General features: G+C 41.7%; 1 protein-coding gene and 1 long non-coding RNA gene across 11 annotated transcripts in view; both read left to right on the top strand.

The window, feature by feature from the left end:
• The window catches only part of dmd (dystrophin), a 493,723-nt gene that overhangs the window by 341,077 nt on the left and 128,932 nt on the right, over positions 1-23,714 (top strand). For all 10 annotated transcript variants that reach the window (XM_048268223.1, XM_048268225.1, XM_048268222.1 and 7 more), the window contains 2 exons: positions 1,917-2,089; positions 13,761-13,917. In XM_048268223.1, coding sequence (XP_048124180.1) covers positions 1,917-2,089; positions 13,761-13,917 — 330 coding nt within the window. The remainder of the gene's footprint in view (positions 1-1,916; positions 2,090-13,760; positions 13,918-23,714) is intronic.
• LOC125310626 lies at positions 18,556-23,452 on the top strand. The gene is made up of 3 exons (XR_007196328.1): positions 18,556-18,580; positions 19,257-19,258; positions 23,294-23,452. It is a non-coding gene; the product is annotated as an uncharacterized LOC125310626 (long non-coding RNA).

The following is a 23,714-nucleotide window of genomic DNA, read 5'->3' as shown; positions in this document are numbered from 1 at the left end:
AGGTGTTCGCAATTAAGGGTACGTTTGTAAATTCAATCTGACACACTCTGGACGCTCCGAGAGTGTGAAGCTCTGATTAAATACATGATAATTCTGGATTTACGAACGGTTAACTGTGCTCGGAGCGCTCGGAGTGGAAATTTACAAACGTACCCTAAGGCGAGGATCACATCAGCCAGCAGCAAGTGGCAAATGTAACGCAACGCTCAGACCATAATAAGTTTTATCTCATTCCAAAGCAACACAAACGGTTTGTCAATTGAATACGCTCGCGTTGCGCTTTGAAAGTTGAACCAAGCTTGTTCAACGGTAGCGTTATGCCAGCGTTGCCACTGTTCCACTGCCAAACCATAGAGAACAATAGGAAATCTGCCGCTTGCCACTGGCTAATGTGACTCTGGGAGCTAGAGCGGTGATGTCATAATGGGCCAAGATTCCGCCATTAATTTCAATGGGGGAAAAAAGCAATGAAAAACATGAATTAAGAAAGAACGACAAGGGGCAGTTAGCCCATTTATTACAAGTAACATACACCAGTTCGGGCCCGAATTTTTAGAGTTTGAACTGTGTTGATACATCAAACACTCAGGAGCAGTGGTCACTCCAAAAATGGGTGGATGGAACTAGAAATGAACGGTGGTGGTTGCTAGGGTGACATTATAGTGGTGGTTTCTAGGTTGTTGCTAGGGTAATGTTGCTAGGGTAATTAAGATGGTTGCTAGGGTGTTGCTAGGGTACACATGGTGGTTGCCATGTGCTAAATAACGCTGTTGCTATGGTGGTTGCTAGGGTAATCATGTTTGTTGCTATGGTGGTTGCTAGGTTGACATTATAGTGGTGGTTGTTAGGTTGTTGCTAGAAATTACACTTAATAACCAGGGTTTACAAAATTCCAGAATTGAATTGTGGTCTCCTAAATTCCAATTCAATTCTTGAATTTCACTTGCATTTCAATTGAGGTAGCAAACAGGAAGCAGAATTGCAATTTGAATTTTGCATAACCCTGTTAATAACAGAAGAGTTATGTCACAAATGTTTCTGACTTGTTTATAAGGTTTATGACAAGTTCATGACAGTGTCATGTCACTCTTATGTAGATACTTTCAAGTAAAGTTAAAATTGTCTTTTCACTATACAATGGGCAGAAATCAACGTCAGAATTGAACTATAAGTGCATGGCATGCTATTACATGAAACAGTAGTAGTAGTACTATATGTTACCCTGTAGAAAACATTTTCAGATCCATTTTAATGTTATTTAAAGGAATACCTGGGGGGCATGAATCTGATATTTTCTATAACATGTCAATGCCTCAGTGTGGTTGTGATGTTGTCAGAGAGCAGCCTGACTCCATATCGGTTTGGATGGAGACCATTATGCTATAGCAGGCTGGGCCTTTCCCAGAACAAGTCAAAGAGTGTAGTTCTCTAAACACATGCCATTATTCAAAACTTATGTTGAGGGCCCACAAACATAATGAATTCATGAGCAACTAACCTAAAATTCAAGTAATCATGATGATCATGCTTAAGAAATCATAACTTCATAATCATAATTTATCATAATTTATCATAATAAAACTTGTAATAATGCACCCACTGTACCTGATGCTTTAGTTGATGTGTTGTTCATGCATGAGGTCATGAATGAGAGACTATGAACTCATGTCAATTCCTGATGATTCATAAGATATAAGTTTTAGTTTACCTTTATTGTCATTGTACACAGGATACAACAAAATTTGAGATGAAACCAAGTAATGCATAAATCATGAATTAATGAATGCATGAATTCATGATAATTCATGTACCCTTACCGTAAAGTATTACCATAAAGACTTACTTACTTACTTACTTACTTTCTTACTTACTAACTATTATATATCTTGTATTCTGTTGTGTTATGTTCTATACAGGACTTGCAAGGGGAAGTGGATGAGCACACAGAACAGTTCCACACACTGGATGAGAATGGCCAGCGTATACTGGGCTCTCTACATCACTCTGATGATGCTGTACTGCTGCAGAGACGTTTAGAGAACATACATCAACGCTGGAATGAACTGAGGAACAAGACTCTAAGCATGAGGTCAGCAGAAAGGCATAGGATGGACTGAACATTTAGGCGATTTATCTCCAATACATTCCCTGATAGCTGCTTTTGACATTGCTTACATATACAATGTTTGGTAACGCTTTAGAATAACATGTGCTTATTATAAGGCTCTTCACAATGCTAGTAGAACGCTCCATTGACTTGAATGGGATTTCCCAACGTTCTACGGTAAAATAAATTCATGTAATTACCGCTGCAAACATATAATTACCGCTGTCAATGGCAACGGGTTTTGTGCTGCTGATCATATCACTCCGCAAGTATTCCGGTCACTTCTTGCATTGGAACTTCATTCAAAAGTGAAAGCAGACGGTTGATCAGCTGTGTTCTAAAGAATGTTTGATTCAAGTTTGATTCAAGTTTGATCAAGTTTGAGAGTGTTGCGAACTATTTGGTTCTCAGCAAAAGCCACGACGAAACAGTAACAAATAAGTGTAAAGAGAGTAACATAACGTGGAGTTTATTTTTTCGTTTTGGCAAGTAGCCATATAATAAGCGGGATAATGTATAGAACGCCAGTCATTATGGGAAAATAAGTCCCTTCAGGGCGAAACAAGACCCCTCCGCTGGCGCGTCGGGGTCCGGTTCACCCTGTCAGGACTTATTTTCCCAATAATGACTGGCGTTCTATACATTATCCCTTACTTATTAGGTATTAACAGCACATAATAAGCAGTTAACAATTCATTACTAACAGTTAGTTAACTGTTGTTATCCTTTAATAACATTAACTGACTATTAACATGCAGCCTTTTAAGTTACTTACAAGCATATTTGTTAACAGTTAACATTCAGCTTATAAGTGTTAACAAGCAGCTTGTTAATGCTTGTTAAAAGACAAAGAGGTGGATAACTAATACGCTTATAAGACCTTTCTTACCTATTTGTAGCAAATGTTGCAGCAGGGAGACCGGGGTTTGATTCCTGCTCACTGCAGCAATTTTGAAGGTGCAGTTCTCACAGCTAAACCAAGCTAGATAGATAGATACAGTAGATATATAGAGATAGAAGGTTGGGCTTGTGGAACTATAGGCTACAGGGTCCTCGCTTTAGATTGGGGGGCTGCAAAATTTACTACAAATAGGTAAGAAAGGTCTTATAAGCGTATTAGTTAAGTAAGTATAAGTATAAGTATATATACTTTTTTTGATCCCGTGAGGGAAATTTGGTCTCTGCATTTAACCCAATCAGTGAATTATTGAAACACAAACAGCACACAGTGAACACACAGTGAGGTGAAGCACACACTAATCCCGGCGCAGTGAGCTGCCTGCTACAATGGCGGCCCTCGGGGAGCAGTGAGGGGTTAGGTGCCTTGCTCAAGGGCATCCACCTCTTTGTCTTACAGTGGGTACTAGTTAAAAATGGACACTTCATTCTACCTCCACTCAACACCTTCTCCTCTCTGGAGGTTAATGAGGCCACAGACTCGCTCTGCTCCACACTGAGCTCGTGTCTAGACGAGCTGTGCCCTCTTACCACAAGGCCAGCTCGATCCAAACACTCTCATCCATGGCTAAATGATACCCTCCGATCGCAGCGCACCAAATGGCACAAATCCAAACTAACTGATGACTAACTAAAAACTACCAGACACTCCTAACCTCCTTCTCAGCCAGCATCACTGTTGCTAAGACGGCTTTCTACAATTACAAAATCAACAGCACTACAGACACTCGAAAACTTTTCTCAACCTTCAAATCGCTACTCAACCCTCAGCTGCCTCCTCCTCCATCCAGCCTTACTGCGGATACCCTTGCCTCATTTTTACGAACAAAGTGGCGGCAATCAGCAGTCAATTCTCTACATGCCCACACAACGCATCAGACTCAGATACCGCACTCCTACAACCTCTAGGGGCTGCTGTAACATCTTTTTCAGCATTCGCGCCTCTCTCCGAGAGTGAAGTATCTAGACTCCTGACATGTAAGACTTGTTTATAAGAAGTTTGGTGATTAATTGATAGTGGGGACACGTTAAACTTTCTTTATAATGAGCGCATAAAACGACTTGTTGACGTTTTGGGACATTAAGCTACGATATGCTTTTTCATGTTAAGGATTTTATGTCCTTAATTTATTTATATATTTAGGCTACTTGCGCAAACCCTGGATATTTTTATTGCCACATTGGGACATTATTGCAACAATGTTGGTGGTAGGCTATTTGTTGTTACATTAGCTTCAGAAAGCACCGCTTCCGAAAGCTGCAGTGCTTGTGAAAGAAGGGGGTGGGGGAGGGGAGCTTGCAGCCAAGTGTCGGAAAAATGCATGCGAGCACAAACCGAGAGAACAGTGAAGGAGTGGCCAATCCTGGAGCTCCGTACTCCTCTGTGTCATAGGCTATTTGCTACGATATTTAGGCTACCTCTGTTACAACAAGTCTGCCCATTCAACTTTTAACTTAGGCTATAGCCTACAACAGTCTAATTCCATGTGTCAATTCAAAGACCTGTTATTTCCATATTTGGATTAGACTAGCCAGTCTGGCAGGGCACACCCAATGGAAATAAATTAACGCAACGTAAAACTCGTTTTCCACCCGCGCAAAGTTTAATTTGGTATTTTGCACGTTTATTTTTTAATCATTGCACCCAGGGGTGTTGCAATTAACAACCTAGGGAGGGGCCTGGCGCATTGTCTAAAAATCGCTATTGTACACCTGGTCAGAAGTCTATGGCGAGTTGTTTATATGTTATTTTAAGAGCGCATTGTCAACAGTCATATTGGCAGGTGCACGCACCATCCTTCTATCATTCATGAACGCACACCAGCGCATGTTCATGCAAAACATTACAAATTGCACGATTACAATGGGAAATATAATTAGAATAAAGATATTACAAAATACTAGCCTAGAAATCTAGACGCACTGTCACGAGATATAAGCATGTTGCTTTTTCCAGCCTATGTTTTAACGACAGTCCTGCGAACAACAAGGTAACCCATTGTCAGTCAATTTGGAGGAGTTGGTTTTGCCGAAAGTAACTGCATATAACTGTCTTGTCTTTGACTGACACCTTGATATAGGATGTGAAGTTAGTTTCACCATTTTGGCAATGAGTTCAAATAATAGGGACGAGTGGAAATCCGCTGAAGAAGTCACGAGATATGCTAGGTTTTAGTAAAGCATGGTTTAACACCTTGGTGAATGACTATTCCATACAGTCTATGCTAAGCAGCCTCCTTCAAATCTCTGACGCCTTGAATACCAAAATACCGATGCATTTAGTTGACATATCGCGCTTTGCACCGTTAAAGGGAATGACAGATGTCATTCTCATTGGTTTAAATGATGTTACGCCCCAAACACACCCATATGACTGATTTAAAACCTAGGAACACCTTGTTGCGCCATGCGCTCCACGTTTGATAACGAAACCCCTCCCAATGTGAACTGGACATCCTACTAAATTTGAATAGACTTTTGACGAGTGACGATGTACTTCGAGGATAAGCGCAGCGCAGCAGCAGTTTGTGACATTGTTTATTAGTGTAACCTCATGTATGAAAACTAGTACTGCCAGGCAATACTACTTTGAAAAGTAGTATTGCCCTGGCAATACTGGTGACTGCGGCCATGAGACAGTAGAATGCAGAATGTTTGGAGTTGTTTCGTTAAGATAAAATTCTTATTTAAATTTTGGGTTCGGCAAAGGACATTTTTTGCCTTTTTTATTCTGTAAAATCTGTATTATTCCGTAGCTAATCAATCAGGAACATTAGGTAAGCCCAGCTATCAGATAAATGGAGAGGAGGTTTTAGTGGCGCAGTCTACTTCACTTCTGCACTAACCCCTGTCATCCGATGACAAATATTTGTCTATCGTAGTTAGTAGAAGTAGGCCTAGTAGTTTCTGGGTTTGTTTGATAGTGTTAACCTTTACTATTTTTTTCTTCTGACCTAGTCGGAGAACATAGAGCTTGTTACCGCTCAGGGCCAAAGTCATCCGTAACTTCGGGGCTAACACTCTGTGGTTAGCAAATGAACGAGGATATTGGTTTTAACTGCAGATTTATTTTTGCATTATTTTGAATATGACATTATTTTGAATATTAGAACTATCTCAGTTCTAACACACATATCCCCTCTCTCTTTCTCTCTCTCCATCCCTGCGCACGGGGCTCTCTTAAAGGAGCTGCACCATTTTACAACAATTGCATCTACATTTTCATATTAGAATGTTTTGTCAAGTGTAAGCTAAACTACTGTGATCAATTTAAGTTCCCGTGCCCCCCCTGGAAAGTCTCCAATGTCTCATATCGTTACACTATCAAATCTACCGTAGTAAGTAACCGTGACAAATAGGGTATAAGATATATAAACTCACGCTGTTGTATTATCTTATATGTTTGGTAATGGCTCAACTGTCTCTGATTGTTCTACTGACTTGGACTGACTTGGAAACTGCATCATGGAAGCAGTAAGTCAAGTCGCATCAAAAATAGTAGTGGCAGAACTCCCAAGTGCCACCTTTCGATTCATGCAGGAAACCATCCATGCAGGAAACCATCCAAACTTAACTGATACCCACTGTATACACCATTTGTTAAGCTGCTTGTTAACATTTACAAGCTGCATGTTAACTGTTAACAAATATGCTTGTAACTTAAAAGGCTGCTTATTAACACTTACAAGCTGCATGTTAACAGTTAGTTAATGTGGTAACACTTTACTTGACGGGTGAGTTCATAACACATTCATAGCAGCTGTCATAAACTGCACATAAAGCATTCATGACTGTTTCATGAGACATGACTCAACATTCATACCAAACCTTTCATGAATGTGGAAGACAGAACGACGACAACTTGTCAAAATAAAAGTCCATCAATCGCAAAGCAGCATTGCCGTTTTTGTTCCAAACCTCTTACCTGACCATGTCACATCTGAGTCAATGGGCTAGTCCATTGCCAAAAAGACAGAACATGGTCAAGCAAATAATTTTTGTTTCATAAAAATGTATTTGTTTTATGATGTAACCTTTGCAGATAATTTCTCATCTCTTGCTACTGGGAATGTCCAAGCATTCCAGGTTACACAAATACAAGTCAGCTGAATGTAGGCTAGTTTTAGCCTGACGAGCCAGACCCACATTAAAATGTAGGGTCTAGGCACTCACCGTTGGCAGTGCTCAGTCCGAGGGGCGGGATAATCGGTTGTCTTTCAAATTCCCTCTGCACGCAATAGGACAGCGGTATGAGTCTCATGCGTTTTCCCACTGGAGCTAATTGGCTAGTTCAAACTTTTGCCAACTTAAAAAAAGCTTAACTCGTGTCACGCTGTTCGCTAACAGCAACATCCATCTTCTTTGTTTTCAAGTAGTAGGGAATTCAAGCCAAACCGTTGCAACTCTGCCATCAATCATTATGTTAAGCCAGTCTAACGTGTCTATACATGATTTGATTGGCCTGATAGAAGTTTAATTTTTCCAGCACACAAGCCAACGGAGAGTTGCTAGACTAGCCCTGGCAGCACAACTTGTATACACAACTTCACAACTTGTATAGTAAGTGACATTCGATGTAGACTTCCATAAGATATCCATGAAATATTTACAAAAACGGCAATGCTGCTTTGCGATTAATGGACTTTTATTTTGACAAGTTGCCCTTTTGTAAATGATTTGTAAATTTGCCGTTGTTCTGTCTTCCACATTCATGAAAGGTTTGGTATGAATGTTGAGTCATGTCTCATGAAACAGTCATGAATGCTTTATGTGCAGTTTATGACAGCTGCTATGAATGTGTTATGAACTCACCCGTCAAGTAAAGTGTTACCGTTGATGTTATTAAAGGATAACAACAGTTAACTGTTAGTAATGAATTGTTAACTGCTTATTATGCACTGTTAATACCTAATAAGCACATGTTATTCTAAAGCGTTACCCAATATTTTTGTAGGCCGAAGTCCAATTGGTTTAGGAGGCATAAACTGAGATCTTCACTGAAGACATGGGCTTATTTTCACATGTTAATTTCATTGCATGTATTCTTTTTCTTTAGATATTGCTGTTCAAGTTGTAAGTCAGCTCTCACACAAAACAATCTAACACAACCAGTATCCCTTTCAATTGATAGCATTTGGTAAATGTTTAATGTCGGTGCAATGTCCATGCTATAACGGTCTGACAAACGTACTGCCTTTTCAAGCAGTTCATCATCACCTGCGAGTTGAAGGATCATAGGACGTAAAGACTCAACCACATAACAAGTTTCCCGCATGCTTGCACATCTTTGGGAGAGCTGACTGATTATGATGTCCTGCAAAATACCTGCACTTTGAAGTATCTCTCTGCATCGGTTAAGCGTTCATCTTCCGATAGTTCGTCAAAGTGACGCTTCACTCTCCGTGCTCTAACATTTTCAAATGTACTCTGAACCCCCATTTATTTGCGAGTGTCTGCGCTGTAGCCTTGGCCTGGTCAAAGGCATGCAGGTAGTCAGAAAGGACCGGTATAGAATTTTCCAGCAATTGCATTGCGGGGGTAGCGACGGAGGTCACAGGCCCTGGTGCGACTGTACTTGCTGCACCTACTAGGCCTAGTTACGCCACTGTGTGGAGCGCTAATGTGTCTACTGTAAATCATTCATGTGTGAAAGTCATTAGGCTGGAAGCGCTAATGTGTCTAAGCTCATTAGTCTACTTTCAATAGGCCTACTGTACAGCCTGAGAGGGGGAACATAACCTATAGCCTAGGCTACTGTAGAGTAGGCCTACAGTAGGCTACTGTAGGCTAAACAATCAGTTGTGAAAGTCTGCAACGAAAGTTTCCTAATGGAAGCGCTAACGTGTCTATTGAGCTCATTAGCCTACTTTCAATAGGCCTACTGTACAGCCTGAGAGGGGGAACATAGCCTACTGTAGAGTAAACAATCAGTTTACTTAGTTACATTTGTTTAGTTAAATCCAGTTTTCTACTCTATCTCCATGATATGCTTAGCCTATAGAAAGACGAAAGTCGGGAAAGTGCTTCAGAGAAAAACGTATTTATTGAAATAATGAACAGTCTACATTCTACATTCTACAGTTTAAATTTAAAGCCGCGTTGAATCCCTGAGAAGATCTGCGTGTTGTCTGGAGGAGGAATTAGTTGATCTTATTGATGCAGTCCTTCAGTTCACTCCTCCCCATAGCAGGGAACTTTCGTTGTAGTGTTGAGACCACAAAGTTTTTCACATTTTGCGGCAGTGCTCGCTTGCCCTTCGCTCCATCCCAGTTGGTGGTTTTGCTCCAGGCTTTATAGTGTTCCTCTGTGACGATGGACCTGAAGAGCAGGCATCCGTATCTGCCCACTTGGCCGTAGCTCTGTTGGTGAATCTTAAGCGTGGTCTTGGGGACCAACATCACGCAAGGTCACGTCTGCGTGTTGACTAGGAACTTGGATGCTGTCGTTGAGTGTGACGGAGAGGGCCAATGGAGACATCTGCAAGGAGGACGTTTCTGGAGCTGGTGTCGAGGTGCACCTGGGGATTGGTCTCTCAGGCGTTGAATAACTTCTCTGCTCACGTAGCGTCGCCTGAAGTTCTCCGATTCCAGCTCTCATCTCCTGTAAAATGTCTCTGTGGCTCTCCAAGTGGCTGGTCTCTCGGAGTTGTTGAAGCTCTCGTTTTTTGACCTCCGCTTTCAACCGATCATTCTCGGCGTCTGTCTCGGCTACTCGAGCTTTCTCTGCTCTCTCGGCTACTCGAGCTTTCTCTGCAAAATGTGTGAAAGTCATTAGGCTGGAAGCGTGTCTACTGTCAGTGACTAATGCGAGAGTTCTGTGTTGTAGGCTATGCATTTTTGACTTGGTTGCAAGCTCCCCTCCCCCACCCCCTTCTTTCACAAGCAGTGCAGCTTTCTGAAGCGGTGCCTTTTGAAGCTAATGTAACAAATACCACCAATATTGTTGTGTGGCAATAAAAGTATCCAGGGTTTGCGCAAGTAGCCTAAATATAAATAAATTAAGGACATACAATCCTTAACGTGAAAAAGCTTAACGTAGTTTAATGTCCCAAACAACAAGTCGTTTTATGCGCTCATTATAAAGAAAGTTTAACGTACAAAACAGCTGTCAATTAATCACCAAACGTCAAGAGGGTTGAGTCTGAATGACACCGAGTTTTAGACACTGTGATTTTGAAGTTAAGAAATATTTTCGTAATAAAAATGGTCATTTAACCAATAAAGGCTGAACAAATGTACAGTAAAACTGTAGGCTATACAGTACATGCAACCCAGCAGAAGACTATTATAGGCTATTGGCAAATCATTGAGCATCATTCACACATTGTATTCTGCACAGTCTCTACATGGGCTAATGTATAGGCATACTGTAAATCATTCAAAATGTGTGAAAGTCATTAGGCTGGAAGCGTGTCTACTGTCAGTGACTAATCACGAGAGTTCTGTGTTGTAGGCTATGCATTTTCCGACACTTGGCTGCAAGCTCCCCTCCCCCACCCCCCTTCTTTCACAAGCAGTGCAGCTTTCTGAGGCGATGCCTTTTGAAGCTAATGTAACAAATACCACCAATATTGTTGTGTGGCAATAAAAGTATCCAGGGTTTGCGCAAGTAGCCTAAATAGGCCTATATAAATAAATTAAGGACAATCCTTAAAGCTTAACGTAGCCTACATGTAGATTAATGTCCCAAAACGTCAACAAGTCGCTTTTATGCGCTCATTATATATGGATTTCTATGAAGCGTCAATTTAAAAACATCGTCTGCGCAAACCAAGAGGCAGAAAGCACCATAGAACAGCATAGAGCAATGCAAAAGAGCAAAAGAATAAAATGATTTTTTGTGCTGACAACTGCACCAATTCGAAATCACGATGGTTAGAGAATGTTAAATATGTTCAATATCCCTAACGGAATGCGTCTTAAGCCAAAAATGACAAAATACGATGTTATGTTAATAATGCAAATGAACGGCACACTTTGAAATATAGTCGGAAATGAGATGTTATCATCATTGAGACAACAGGGGTATACAATAAAATCCGATTGTAGCTTACAGCAGCCTGCTATTTAGGTTAAGTTTATAACGTTGTGGACGGCCACCAAGCGTCTTCTGCCCGACGGCTGCGGCACAGTCTTGAGTGACCGGATTCGTTTTCCTTTGTCATATGAATGCTGTCATTTTGTTAACATTACTGTTAAGGAGATGCTGTAGGCAAAGGCTATATTTCAACCTCGTTAGTGTCAGAACTATTCACAAGGTTTCTGGGCAGCATTTTTATGTTCTGTCAGCAAGCAAACTTCTCATGACTACTGACAAAGTAGCCTACTGCCAGCTGACGAAGCTCTCATTTTAAAACATTACTGAGAGACAGGCACTATACAATCAAGAAATCTTGCCACTGAATCCAAAACTATGTTTAACATTATGTACAAAGCTTAGGCTACAATGGATTAGCATGTTGCAGGGGCTGCTAAAAACAGAGAAACGCACTGAAAACGGCCAATCACAGCCCTCGCTGTCGAATGTGCCGTCCGGTTCGACCGTTGAACGCCACAGCGGACTATGCTGCCCCCAAGTGGCTGCAGTTGTACTTACATGTCACCCAGCTGCGTGAATCACCATTATCGTGAATGAAGTGTCAATTTTTAACGGGGACCCTCTGTAGGCTATGCACTATGTTTTAGTTAAGCAGGGTTTAGTGGAATCCTTGTGTTCAATACACGGTCGCGCATGCAAGCAGATTCCTTCAAATGCTCAAAAGGTCATTGCTGAAAGGGTGTGTGTGTGTGTGTGTGTGTGTGTGTGTGTGTGTGTGTGTGTGTGTGTGTGTGTGCATGTGTTTATCTGTGTGTGTGGGTAAGTGTGTGTGTTTGTGTGTGTGTGTATGTAGATCAACCTATTCTGTTCTTGCTATTTGTCTCACGATACAGCCCCTACTGAAACTATAGAAAGCCCTAGACGAATAGGCAAGATGTTTGTGGTGCGTCGGAAAATGAGACATTTTATTTGATTTTTTTCCCAAAAAGCGGATAATTAGTATTGAATGGTAGCCTATGATGGAACCGCGGACCGAAAGAAAAAGAAAAACTAAACATTTTCCTGATTAGAAAATATTTCTTAATTTAGTGTTATCAAATAAAGAGAATGTATGTGCGCGTCTGCGCAAGTAAAACTGAACCACTGGAGATGACGTGTGTAGAAGCAACAAACAACGTTATTTAAAACAACAAACAAAGTGGATCCTTGCTGTCCATGAAAACAGCATAGAGACTGGCTAGTCTAATCCAATAATGGAAATAACAGGTCTTTGAATTGACACACGAAATTAGACTGTTGTAGGCCTATAGTAGCAAATATCGTAGCAAATAGCCTGGTGATGACACAGCTTTTAAAACATTTATTTTACTCTCGCTGGAGAATGGGCTGTTGCGCAAACAAATAAATTAGGGTGATCTGCATCTCCATTCACCAAAAGCTATGGTTTTGCTAACCCATTCGCACAATAAATAATTTGTGAAAGGTTCTCTCCATTGTTAACATGCAACATTTCTCCATGTGGGGTGGTGTCAAGCAGAGAAGTAAGAAGCCTATTGCAGGTAGGCAATGTTAAGACAGAAGACAGGCACTGCTTTCTCTACTGGTATATCTGTCCCTCCGAAAACTGCGTTAAAATGGTGTTTTTAGCAGTCAAAATTCAATTTTCATGAGCTTAACCATTAATGAAAGTAAAACAAACATAAAACAGCCTACTTCCAGTATGAATACATTCGTATTGTTCTCATCAATGATAACAATATCAGGTCTGATAGCATTTGTGTCACAAAACACAGGCATCTCCACATGGCACAAAGGAAACATTTGGGGCTTAACAAAGCACTTAATATTTGACACTGTAGGTGGAAAGATGGATTGTACACGTTTTGATATAATGTCCACAATCCTGTCATGTCTAGATAATACAATACTTTATAGAAATCGCAGCCATTCAATATATGTGATGTGGATTCTATTTACTGGTCTTGCCCATGCTGAATACATAAAGGTGAGTGAGAGTCAGGGTACCAGATTGACAAATTAAACTTAGTTGGTAATACCTGATGTCTGGCTTTAACTGTAAAAATGTTAATTAATTGAGGCATTATGGAGGATGGTATGAGAAACAGAGTGATCTGCTGAGGGAATGCATGCTAGCTTTCCCTGTAGTCTGAGTCCAGTCCAGTGTTGCTGGCAGTGATGTTTGACTGACAGCAGGGAAGTAGACTGCACTCAGGATTGAGTGTGCGTAATGTAGACCTTCCAGTATGGTTGTGCTCAAAGTGATGTTTTTGCCTTTGATCATAGACTCTGAAGGGACAACGTATGTGGTATCTGTTTGACACACACACACACTCACACAGAGGAGGGTAGGGAAGGTCGGTGGCGTGGGGAACCTGAAGTTTGAACACTCCTTCTGCAGAATGCCAAATCTGAAAGCAATTTTGTTTACCAGTAAAGCTACCATTACACTCGGGGGCCAGCTACTTTAGTTTTATTCTCCTTTTTAAGTTGTTTCAACACCAGATTCTGCATTGCGCTGCCAATCTTGAAATAATACGAAACTATTAACGAGGGCAATGTCCACAAAGTGTAAAAAAAGCATTTTCCATCACTTCTGTATTTTTATATTCATTGTCTTAAATGTTGTCTATATATTTAGGCCATATCTGGATGTGAACACACAAAAATGGAAGCATCTGCACCTGAATCTGCAGGATCTGCTAGTATGGCTCCAGCAGAGACAAGATGAATTAAACCAGCAGAAACCACCAGGCAGTGATATACCAACTATCCAGCAGCAGCAAGACAAACACAGAGTGAGTTTCGTCACAACTGTTTGCTTGTCAGAAATGTGGTGCAGCCTGATATATCTGTTTAGAGGACATTAGACATCTGAAAAGATCTAAATCTAGAATGCTTATGGAAAATTTGCTTGAATATAGGGTTAAGTGTCTTGATCATTTTAGTCAACAAAATGTATGATGGTCAATTATCTAACTAGATTGTGTTATTGTTAAAACTGATTGTGGTGGTGATTTGAATGATCAAGTAATTACAGTGCATGAAAATGCACTGTACTGTACTTCCTAGGCTTCTTCTTCTTATTAGAGTGCATGAAAATGCACTCTACTGCTATCTGATTTCTTCTTATTATTCTTCTTCTAATGCTTTTTGTGCGTTTAATACAGCTTCAACCGTTTAACTTAGAAACTTCATTCAAACTGTGTTGCGTAGGTCTTACTTATGTGACTTCAACTTTATTTTATTGTATTTTTCAACTTTGTAACTTTTAGACTTTTTAATCTATTAATTAAAAACTACTAAAATTTCCCCATTAACATTAGATTATGACATCACAATAGAGCAATTAGAATCCTATGCCAGGTGTTCAGGGGCCTCATTACAGAAACTTCCTAACTCTGAAATCCTATCTTATCTCAGTTTAGGATGGCATTTAGGATTTTTGGTATTACAGAAGCATGTTTCCTAACTGTATTTAGGAAAAAGGCCTATCTTAACTTAAGATAGGAATTTGGCCATTACAGAACCATCCTAACTCAAGAATTTCCTAACTTAGGAATCCTAACTTAGGATGGCACATACCCTGTCCTAAATGCAAAATAACTGCCAAAACTGACTGCAACAGTCTTGTGAGAGTGGTTGCCTAGCCTCTGACAAGATGATGGACATGGCTGTTAGGGACACCATAAAGCATATTTCACTAAATAAGTTAATTAAGTGAAAACTTAAAAATGTAGCCTATAAGCTATGTGTTTTAAAACATTTATAATATTTATAACAATTAAATATTAATAATTATAACAGAATATTAGACTATTACTGGTATGTATTATTATAAATATGTTTTTTGTTTTTCCATTTTTTTATCCTGTTCATCCAATGAATCAATATTGACACACTCTCTTTCTTCCTACATAGGCCTAACTTAGACCTATTTCTCTCTGATATTATGGTTTGTCCATCTTGAGCAAACAACTGTCTTTAGAACACCATCTTTGCAACCTGACATTCTAATAGATACATTCTCATAGATACAGGCAGTCTTGTATACATTCTAATCATAGAAACAGGCATGACAGGACGATTGCCGATTTAAAAATCTAACTGACAGTTATGGTTAGGATTTCTTAAGTTAAGATAAGATAGGAGGTCTGAGATAAGATAGGACACAGCCATTAGTTTAGGAACTGCTTCTGTAATAGGAAGATAGGATTTTTCCTATCTTTGAAACTTAAGTTAAGATAGGACAAGCAGTTAGGATATTTTTCTGTAATGAGGCCCCAGGCCACCTGCAGCCACTGTCTCAGGCTGTCTCAGTCTTTAAGCATACCATATGGCTGTATTAAGACTACAGATCCTGTTCAACTGCTTCCTGTGCCCATAACTGTTTCAAAATAAAAGTCCCCTTAAACTATCCAACTTTTTAACTGTTCAACTACTGTCAACTGTTCTACTGTTGTAACTGTCAGTCAACTATGACTCCCATCAACTGTATCCTCTGCCTTCAACTATTTCAAAATAAAAGTCCTAACTAGCTAGTTAGCATTATTAGCATTGTTAGCATGGTTAGTTAGCATTTTTTGCATAGTTAAAAATCTTTGTAAAACTGCTAGAAAACATGAGCTAAGTTAGCTAAATAAATTGGTTAGCATTATTAGCTTTGTTAGCATAGTTAACATTACTGTGAGCAAACATTAGAGCCATTCCAACTGTCAGTTATCATCAACTATCTACCTATATAGAGCTTTTGAACTATTTGTCTATCAACACGCATTAAACTATCAGTCTATCAACAACTTGTAAACTACCTATCTACATTTAACTTTTAAACTTTCAACATTTATTAAACTATGTGTATCAACTTCCATTAAACTATCTGTCTATTATCTACATTCAACTTTTAAACTGTCTACTTCTAAACTATCAACTTTTATTAAGCTATGCTATGTCTGTCGTAGCTTCATTTTCATGCACTCGTAATTCCCCGGAATTGCATTCTCTAGTTCTTATTATTTTTCTTCTTCTAACGCAGTTAATGCAGCTTCAACCGTTTAACGTAGAAACTTCATTCAAACTATGTTGCGTAGGTCTTACTTAGGACATGGGGGCTTTGTATTTTTCATCTTTGTAACTTTTATACTTTTTAAACTATGAATTATTAACTTTTATAAAATCCCCATAGACTTAACATTAGGCTGATGACATCACAATGGACTAATTAACTTGATTTGCACCTGTATAAACTTCCAACTGCTCATCTAGGCCCCATCAAAGAATCAGTTCAACTGATTGCACCTGTATCAACTGCTTTCTGCTGAACTAGGCCAACTCTCTCTGTGTCTCTCCATTCTACAAGGATATAAGGCACATTTCATCCAACTTTCTATCCATTCATCATCTTCAAACCATTCACTCATCCACCCATTAAACTATCCATCAACATCCATTAAACAATCTGCCTATCAACATCCATTCAACTTTCTGTCTATCAACATCCATTACACTTGCTACATTTTTTTAAACTATATACTCTGTCTCAGGCTTTAAGCATACAATATGGCTCTATTAAGACTGCCGTTAAGCAATTAGAATCCTAGGCCAGGTGGCCAGGCTATATTAAACCTCATCTACCTAGTTCAGTCATTCCAACTATTAAACCTCATCTACCTAGCAAATAATTTAACCTTTTAAACTATCCACCTATTTAACTGTTCAGTCATTCCAACTATATTAAACCTCATCTACCTAGTTCAGTCATTCCAACTATATTAAACCTCATCTACCTAGCAAATCATTTAACCTTTTACACTATCCACCTATTTAACTGTTCAACTATTCCAACTATATTAAACCTCATCTACCTAGTTCAGTCATTCCAACTCTATTAAATCTCATCTATCTAGCAAATCATTTAACCATTTAAACTATCCACCTATTTAACTGTCCAGTCATTCCAACTATATTAAACTTTGTCTACCTAGCAAATAATTTAACCTTTTAAACTATCCACCTATCTGTTCAGTCATTCCAACTATATTAAACCTCATCTACCTAGTTCAGTCATTTCAACGATATTAAATCTCATCATGTTGGTTGCCAATTAGCACATCATCTGTTTTAACAATATATTTCACACCATATGTTTTGCATTTTCATGCACTGGTATTCCCTGGAATTGTGTTTTCTAGTTAATAATTAGTGTCCAAGTAAATAATAAATGGGTAGATGAAAGATAAGTTAAACCTTTAGAATAGATAGATAGATAGATAGATAGATAGATAGATAGATAGATAGATAGATAGATAGATACTTTATTGACCCCCAGGGGAAATTCAAGGTCTCAGTAGCATACAGACAACACAGACACACACATTCACTAACAGCAGAAAAGTAATTAAAAGTATATAATATAAAAACACAACTAAGCAATAAGGACAGTAGAAGATAAAGAATATACTAAATATACTAAAATACAAATTATACTAACTAACACTTAATCTAAATCAATTCTAAAAACAGTATCCACATAGTGGTGATTAATCAATCAAGAGGCGCTTGTAATGACTGAGCCTGTGATTCTCTGTGCATAGTAAGGTAAGGTAAGGTGCTCTGTGTGAGTGAGTGTCATGGTGATAGTGCAAATGAGTAAGTCCAACAGTGCATCCTGAACAGTCAACAGTGCAACAGTGCATCCTGAATCCTATCAAATGTACAGCAAACACAACTTTCTTTTCAACAAAGGCTTTATGTACAATTTTTAAAGAAAATTCAATGGGCACAATGCACGTCACAATTCCAGAGTGGCTTATACTGGCAGATCAACTTACTGGTTACACTGTACACAGTTTAACAGAAAATGACAGTTTACTAGTCTGTCGGTTTTAGTAGAGTATTGCAAGTCGAATGTTAACATCAGCTGCTGTCACGTTTTCAGAGAGTGGGACTCAGGTTCAGATATGACAAACACCCAGAATTGACTCAGATGAGGAGATTTATTAACAGAGACAAAAAACAGAGCTTCCACAGTCCTGAGAGTAATCCACAGGGAACACACGCAGTCTTCAGAAAAAGCACAAAAAACAGTTCAGAAAAAAGTCATAGAAGGCAAAACCCCAGCAGGAGAACAGGACACAGGCAACTGGACACTCCATAGAGGGTGCAGGTGAAACACAAAAGGCAATCCTCCTTCACGGCAGTAGGCCAGTCTTCATTCACCGGCAACAAAACACAGGCAGGCAAAAAACAGAAAAAACTTGGCGGCAAAAGTACAAAATCTTCAGGCAGAGAACACAGTCGATGAAACATCAGGCAGAGGTCAAAACCAGGCAGGCAAAAACTCAGTCAGGCAGGCAGGTGCGACTCGAGAACTGCTACGAGAAGACGGAATGTTCTGACAGGGGAGGCAGACTGGTAATGGGGATTTTAAAATTGCTATTGCAATCAGATGCAGGCTGATTGGTATTGGGCAGATCAGAGACACCAGTGGAAGCAGGTGAGAACCAGGAGCAGACAGAGGAAGGGCGGAGACTCAGACCGACAGCAGTGGTACACAACAGCTCCTGCAGAGGGGGACAAATAGACAAAACACTAGGAAGACAAACCACAAACAGAGAGTCTGACAGTACCCCTCCCCTTACGAACGCCACCTGGTGTTCCAGAAGGTGCCCCTAGGTGCAGTCAGACGGAAATCAGAAATGAGAGTAGGGTCGAGGATGTCCTTAGCAGCAACCCAGCATCTCTCCTCCGGACCATAACCCAGCCAGTCGACGAGGTATTGGAAACCCCTCCCACGACGACACGCCTTCAACAGCTGCCTCACAGTGTACGTCTCCGAACCGAGGCGCCAACTTCCGAGACTCCACTTTCAACGGCAGATCCCGGGTAGAAAGCCAGACCCTCTGTCCCACCCTGTACCTTTGAGTGCTGGAACGACGGCGATCAGCCTGGACCTTGTATTGAGCAGCAGAATGCAAGAGCTTGGCCCTTGCCATCTTCCAGGTCCTGCGACAGCGACTGACAAACTCCTGGGCTGAGGGAACACATACATCCATCTCTTGGGACGGGAAGACATATTCAACCCAAGGGAGCAGTTGACACCAAGAGGAAGGGTTTTGAGACACCATGCAGCGAAGAGACGTCTCCAGAGACTAATTCGCACGCTCCGCTTGCCCATTTGCCTGAGGGTGGAACCCAGATGTTAAACAGACAGAGATACCAAGCAGTTTGCAAAAAGCCCTCCAGAACCTTGAGGTAAACTGAGGGCCTCGGTCAGACACAACACTGATGGGGAGACCATGCAGCCTGAAAACATGGGTTATAAAAAGCTGTGCGGTCTCAGAGGCAGAGGGTAGCTTGGGCAAGGGCACAAAATGAACTGACTTGGAGAACCTATCCACAATGGTGAGTATAACAGTGTTACCCTTGGAAGCCGGCAGGCCGGTCACAAAATCCACACGGAGATGTGACCAGGGTCTCTGGGGAATGGGCAGGGACTGGAGCAACCCGGCAGGAGGCTTGTTGGACAACTTATTCTGAGCACAGGTGGGGCAAGCAGCCACAAACTTCTGAACGTCGACCCTCATAGTTGGCCACCAGAAGTGTTGCCTTAGGAAGGTGAGGGTCCTCTGAACTCCTGGATGGCAGGTGAACTTAGAAGTATGGCCCCATTGGAGGACCTGAGGACGAACCAGAGCAGGCACAAATAAACAGTCCTGAGGGACATTATTAGGGACAGGATGCCTGTCTTGGGCTTGCTGAACTATGGACTCTAGGTGGCAGCAATCAAACACTCTCTGGGAAGGATTAGATCAGGTTCAGACTTAGCTTCAGGTGGGGAAAACTGCCTTGAAAGAGCATCCGGCTTGCCATTTCTTGACCCTGGGCGATAGGACAGAGTGAAATTAAAACATGAAAAGAAAATAGCCCAGCGTGCCTGGCGGGAGTTGAGCCTCCTTGCTGTGTGGAGGTATTCCAAATTCTTATGATCCGTAAGAACCAAAAACGGAGCCTCTGTCCCCTCCAACCAATGCCTCCATTCCTCTAATGCCATCTTAACAGCGAGGAGCTCACGATTCCCGACATCGTAGTTCCGCTCTGTAGGAGAAAGGCGGTGAGAAAAAAAAAGCACAGGTATGGAGCTTGTTGTCCTTCTGAGAGCATTGCGAGAGAATTGCCCCAACACCAGTTTCAGAGGCATCTACCTCAACCACAAACTGCCGACAAGGATCTGGAAGAACAAGGAAGGGGGAGGATGTAAACCGGGCCTTGAGGTTCTGAAAGGCCTTTTCAGCTGCTGGAGTCCATCTGAAGGCAATCAAGGTTGAGGTCAAACTGGTAAATGGGGCAGCCAGTGTGCTAAAGTCACAAATAAATCTGCGGTAAAAATTGGCAAAACCGATAAAACACTGAAGCTCTCGCCGGGAAGTAGGGGTAGCCCAATCTGCCACTGCTTTAACTTTTGCTGGATCCATCTCAATACGACCTGCAGACAAAACAAAGCCCAAGAAAGAAACAGTGGAGAGGTGGAACTCACATTTCTCTGCTTTAACGAATAACTGGTTCTCCAGAAGGCGCTGTAGTACTCTGCGGACATGATGGGAATGCTCCTGGGCAGTCTTTGAAAAGATCAGACTGTCGTCCAGGTAAACAAAAACAAATTTATTGATCATATTTCTGAGTACATTGTTAACGAGGCATTGAAAAACAGCTGGAGTGTTAGTTAAACCGAAAGGAAGTACCAAATACTCATAGTGGCCACTAGGAGTATTAAATGCGGTCTTCCACTCATCCCCCTCCTTGATCCGGACCAGGTGGTAGGCATTCCGTAAATCCAGCTTGGAAAAAATCGTGGCTCCCTGCAACAGCTCAAATGCAGAAGACATTAGTGGAAGAGGATAACGATTCTTAACAGTAATGCTGTTCAGACCCCTGTAGTCAATGCATGGTCGAAGGGAACCATCCTTCTTGCCCACAAAGAAAAACCCTGCTCCTGCAGGTGAAGAAGAAGGTTGGATCATGCCATTAGCCAGGGACTCACTGATATACTTGTCCATGGCCTCCCTCTCTGGACCCGACAAAGAGTACAAACGTCCCCTGGGTGGTGCTGTTCCTGGCAACAATTCAATGGAACAATCATAAGGTCTGTGAGGAGGTAGGGAAGTGGCACGGGACTTGCTAAACACGGTCTTCAAATCCATGTACTCAGGCGGAACAGCCAATAGATCAGGGAACTCCTTCATTACAGGGGGTGCTGCAGAAACCGGACAATGGGCAGAAGACAGACAATGTGCATGGCAAAAGGGGCTCCACCCCATAATAGCATTCAGGCTCCAGTCAATGTGAGGGTTGTGTTTGACCAACCATGGACGACCCAAAACAATAGGAATTTGAGGCAAACAGATTAAATGTAAGGCAATCTCTTCATGGTGGTTACCTGAGAGGCGTAGTCTGACAGGGGCTGTGAGGTGAGCGACTCTGGTGATCACCTGGCCGTTGAGTGCATTGGCTTCAAGAGGTCTCTGGAGGGGAATGGTGGCTATTCCAATCTGATTAGCAAGAGACAGATCAATAAAACTTTCATCAGCCCCTGAGTCAATTAACACGCTGACCGTGAATGATTTGCCCTTCCAAACCAGGGTGGCATGAAGGAGAGTGCGGAGGGTTGAAGCTTGCTGCTTTGAAGTGGTGCTCACCAGTACCCTCCGGACTACTGGTGAGCATTGGCTTTTACCGGACAGGAAGCGAGGTAATGGCCCACTTGGCCACAGTATAGGCAGGCGTTGGCGGAGATCCTGCGTTGTCTCTCCTCCTTTGACACCCGTGTTCGATCCACTTGCATGGGTTCTGGCAAAGGTGAAGCAGACACTGAAGACACGCCAGACGTAGGACTGGGACCGAAATTGAGTTGTCCGGATCTTCCCTGACCTCTCTCTCTCCAGCGTAAGCGGAGCCTTGTGTCAATGCGGCTCGTCAGGTCAATCAGAGCATTCAGGTCCTCTGGCAACTCACAGGAGGCTAATTCGTCCTTTACTGACCCAGCTAATCCATTCAAAAAGGCATCATACAGAGCATCATCATTCCAGTAGCAGGTAGCAGCCAGAGTCCGAAATTCAATGGCATAATCGGAGACGGGGCGATTACCTTGGCGAGGTAATCTCCCTGGCCGCTTCTCTACCAACAACAGACCAATTGAAGACACGCTTCATCTCTTCGGTAAAACGATCCACATTGAAGTAGACTGGAGACTGGGAATCCCACACAGCCGTTCCCCATTCACGTGCTCTGCCCACTAGTAGGGTTATAATGTAGGCAATCCTAGAACGATCACTGGGAAAGGTTAGAGGTTGTAACTCAAAAATTAATGAGCATTGAGACAGGAAGGATCGGCATGTACCGGGCTCACCAGCATAATGTTCAGGAGGAGGAAACCTGGGCTCCCGAGGAGCTGAGTGTGGAGAAGGAGTCACTGAATGGTCAGAAAGCTGGTTGTCAGGGGATTGCAGCTGTTGAAATTGCCTGCTAAGTCTATCCACGCTAGTAGTTAGCGTCTGGAGGGTTTGGCTTACCCCTTGGATCTCTTGGTGGTGTTGACCTATCATGGACCCTTGCTTCTCAACAGCCAAGCGAATCTGAGTCATATCTGATGAGTCCATAGTGGTCAGAACGTTATGTCACGTTTTCAGAGAGTGGGACTCAGGTTCAGATATGACAAACACCCAGAATTGACTCAGATGAGGAGAGGTATTAACAGGGACAAAAAACAAGAGCTTCCACAGTCCTGAGAGTAATCCACAGGGAACACACTGGGCCAATCTTCAACAGAAAGCAGTCTTCAGAAAAAGTCGTAGAAGGCAAAACCCCAGCAGGAGAACAGGGCACAGGCAACTGGACACTCCAGAGAGCGTGCAGGTGAAACACAAAAGGCAACCCTCCAGGCCAGTCTTCATTCACCGGCAACAAAACACAGGCAGGCAGAAAACAGAAAAAACTTGGCAGCAAAAGTACAAAATCTTCAGGCAGAGAACACAGATGAAACATCAGGCAGAGGTCAAAACCAGGCAGGCAAAAACTCAGTCAGGCAGGCAGGTCGCACTCGAGAACTGCTACGAGAAGACGGAACGTTCTGACAGGGAGGCAGACTGGTAATTGGGCTGAAATTGCTATCAGATGCAGGCTGATTGGTAGGCAGATCAGAGACACCAGTGGAAGCAGGTGAGAACCAGGAGCAGACAGAGGAAGGGCGGAGACTCAGACCGACAGCAGTGGTACACAACAGCTCCTGCAGAGGGGGACAAATAGACAAAACACTAGGAGGACAAACCACAAACAGAGTCTGACAGCTGCTTGTGTTAAAATGTAACATGTTAAAATGTAACATGTTACCATTACCCTCTTAGTTGTCAGTGTAGCTGGCAAAATAGGCTACATTAGGCTACCTGTTTGCTGGATGGACACACAACATTTTCACAAGTCAATCTACATTGTTTACCGTGAGACGAGGTAGGTCTTGAAGACAACAGCTAGCCATATCTGTATAAGCAGTGCAACCAGGAAGTTGATCTGCCAGTATAAGTGAATCTGGAATTGAGATGTG

The sequence above is a fragment of the Alosa alosa genome, chromosome 17 (assembly GCF_017589495.1).
Source record: "Alosa alosa isolate M-15738 ecotype Scorff River chromosome 17, AALO_Geno_1.1, whole genome shotgun sequence".
Lineage (NCBI taxonomy): Eukaryota > Metazoa > Chordata > Actinopteri > Clupeiformes > Clupeidae > Alosa > Alosa alosa.
This window is presented reverse-complemented; position numbering and strand designations above follow the sequence as displayed.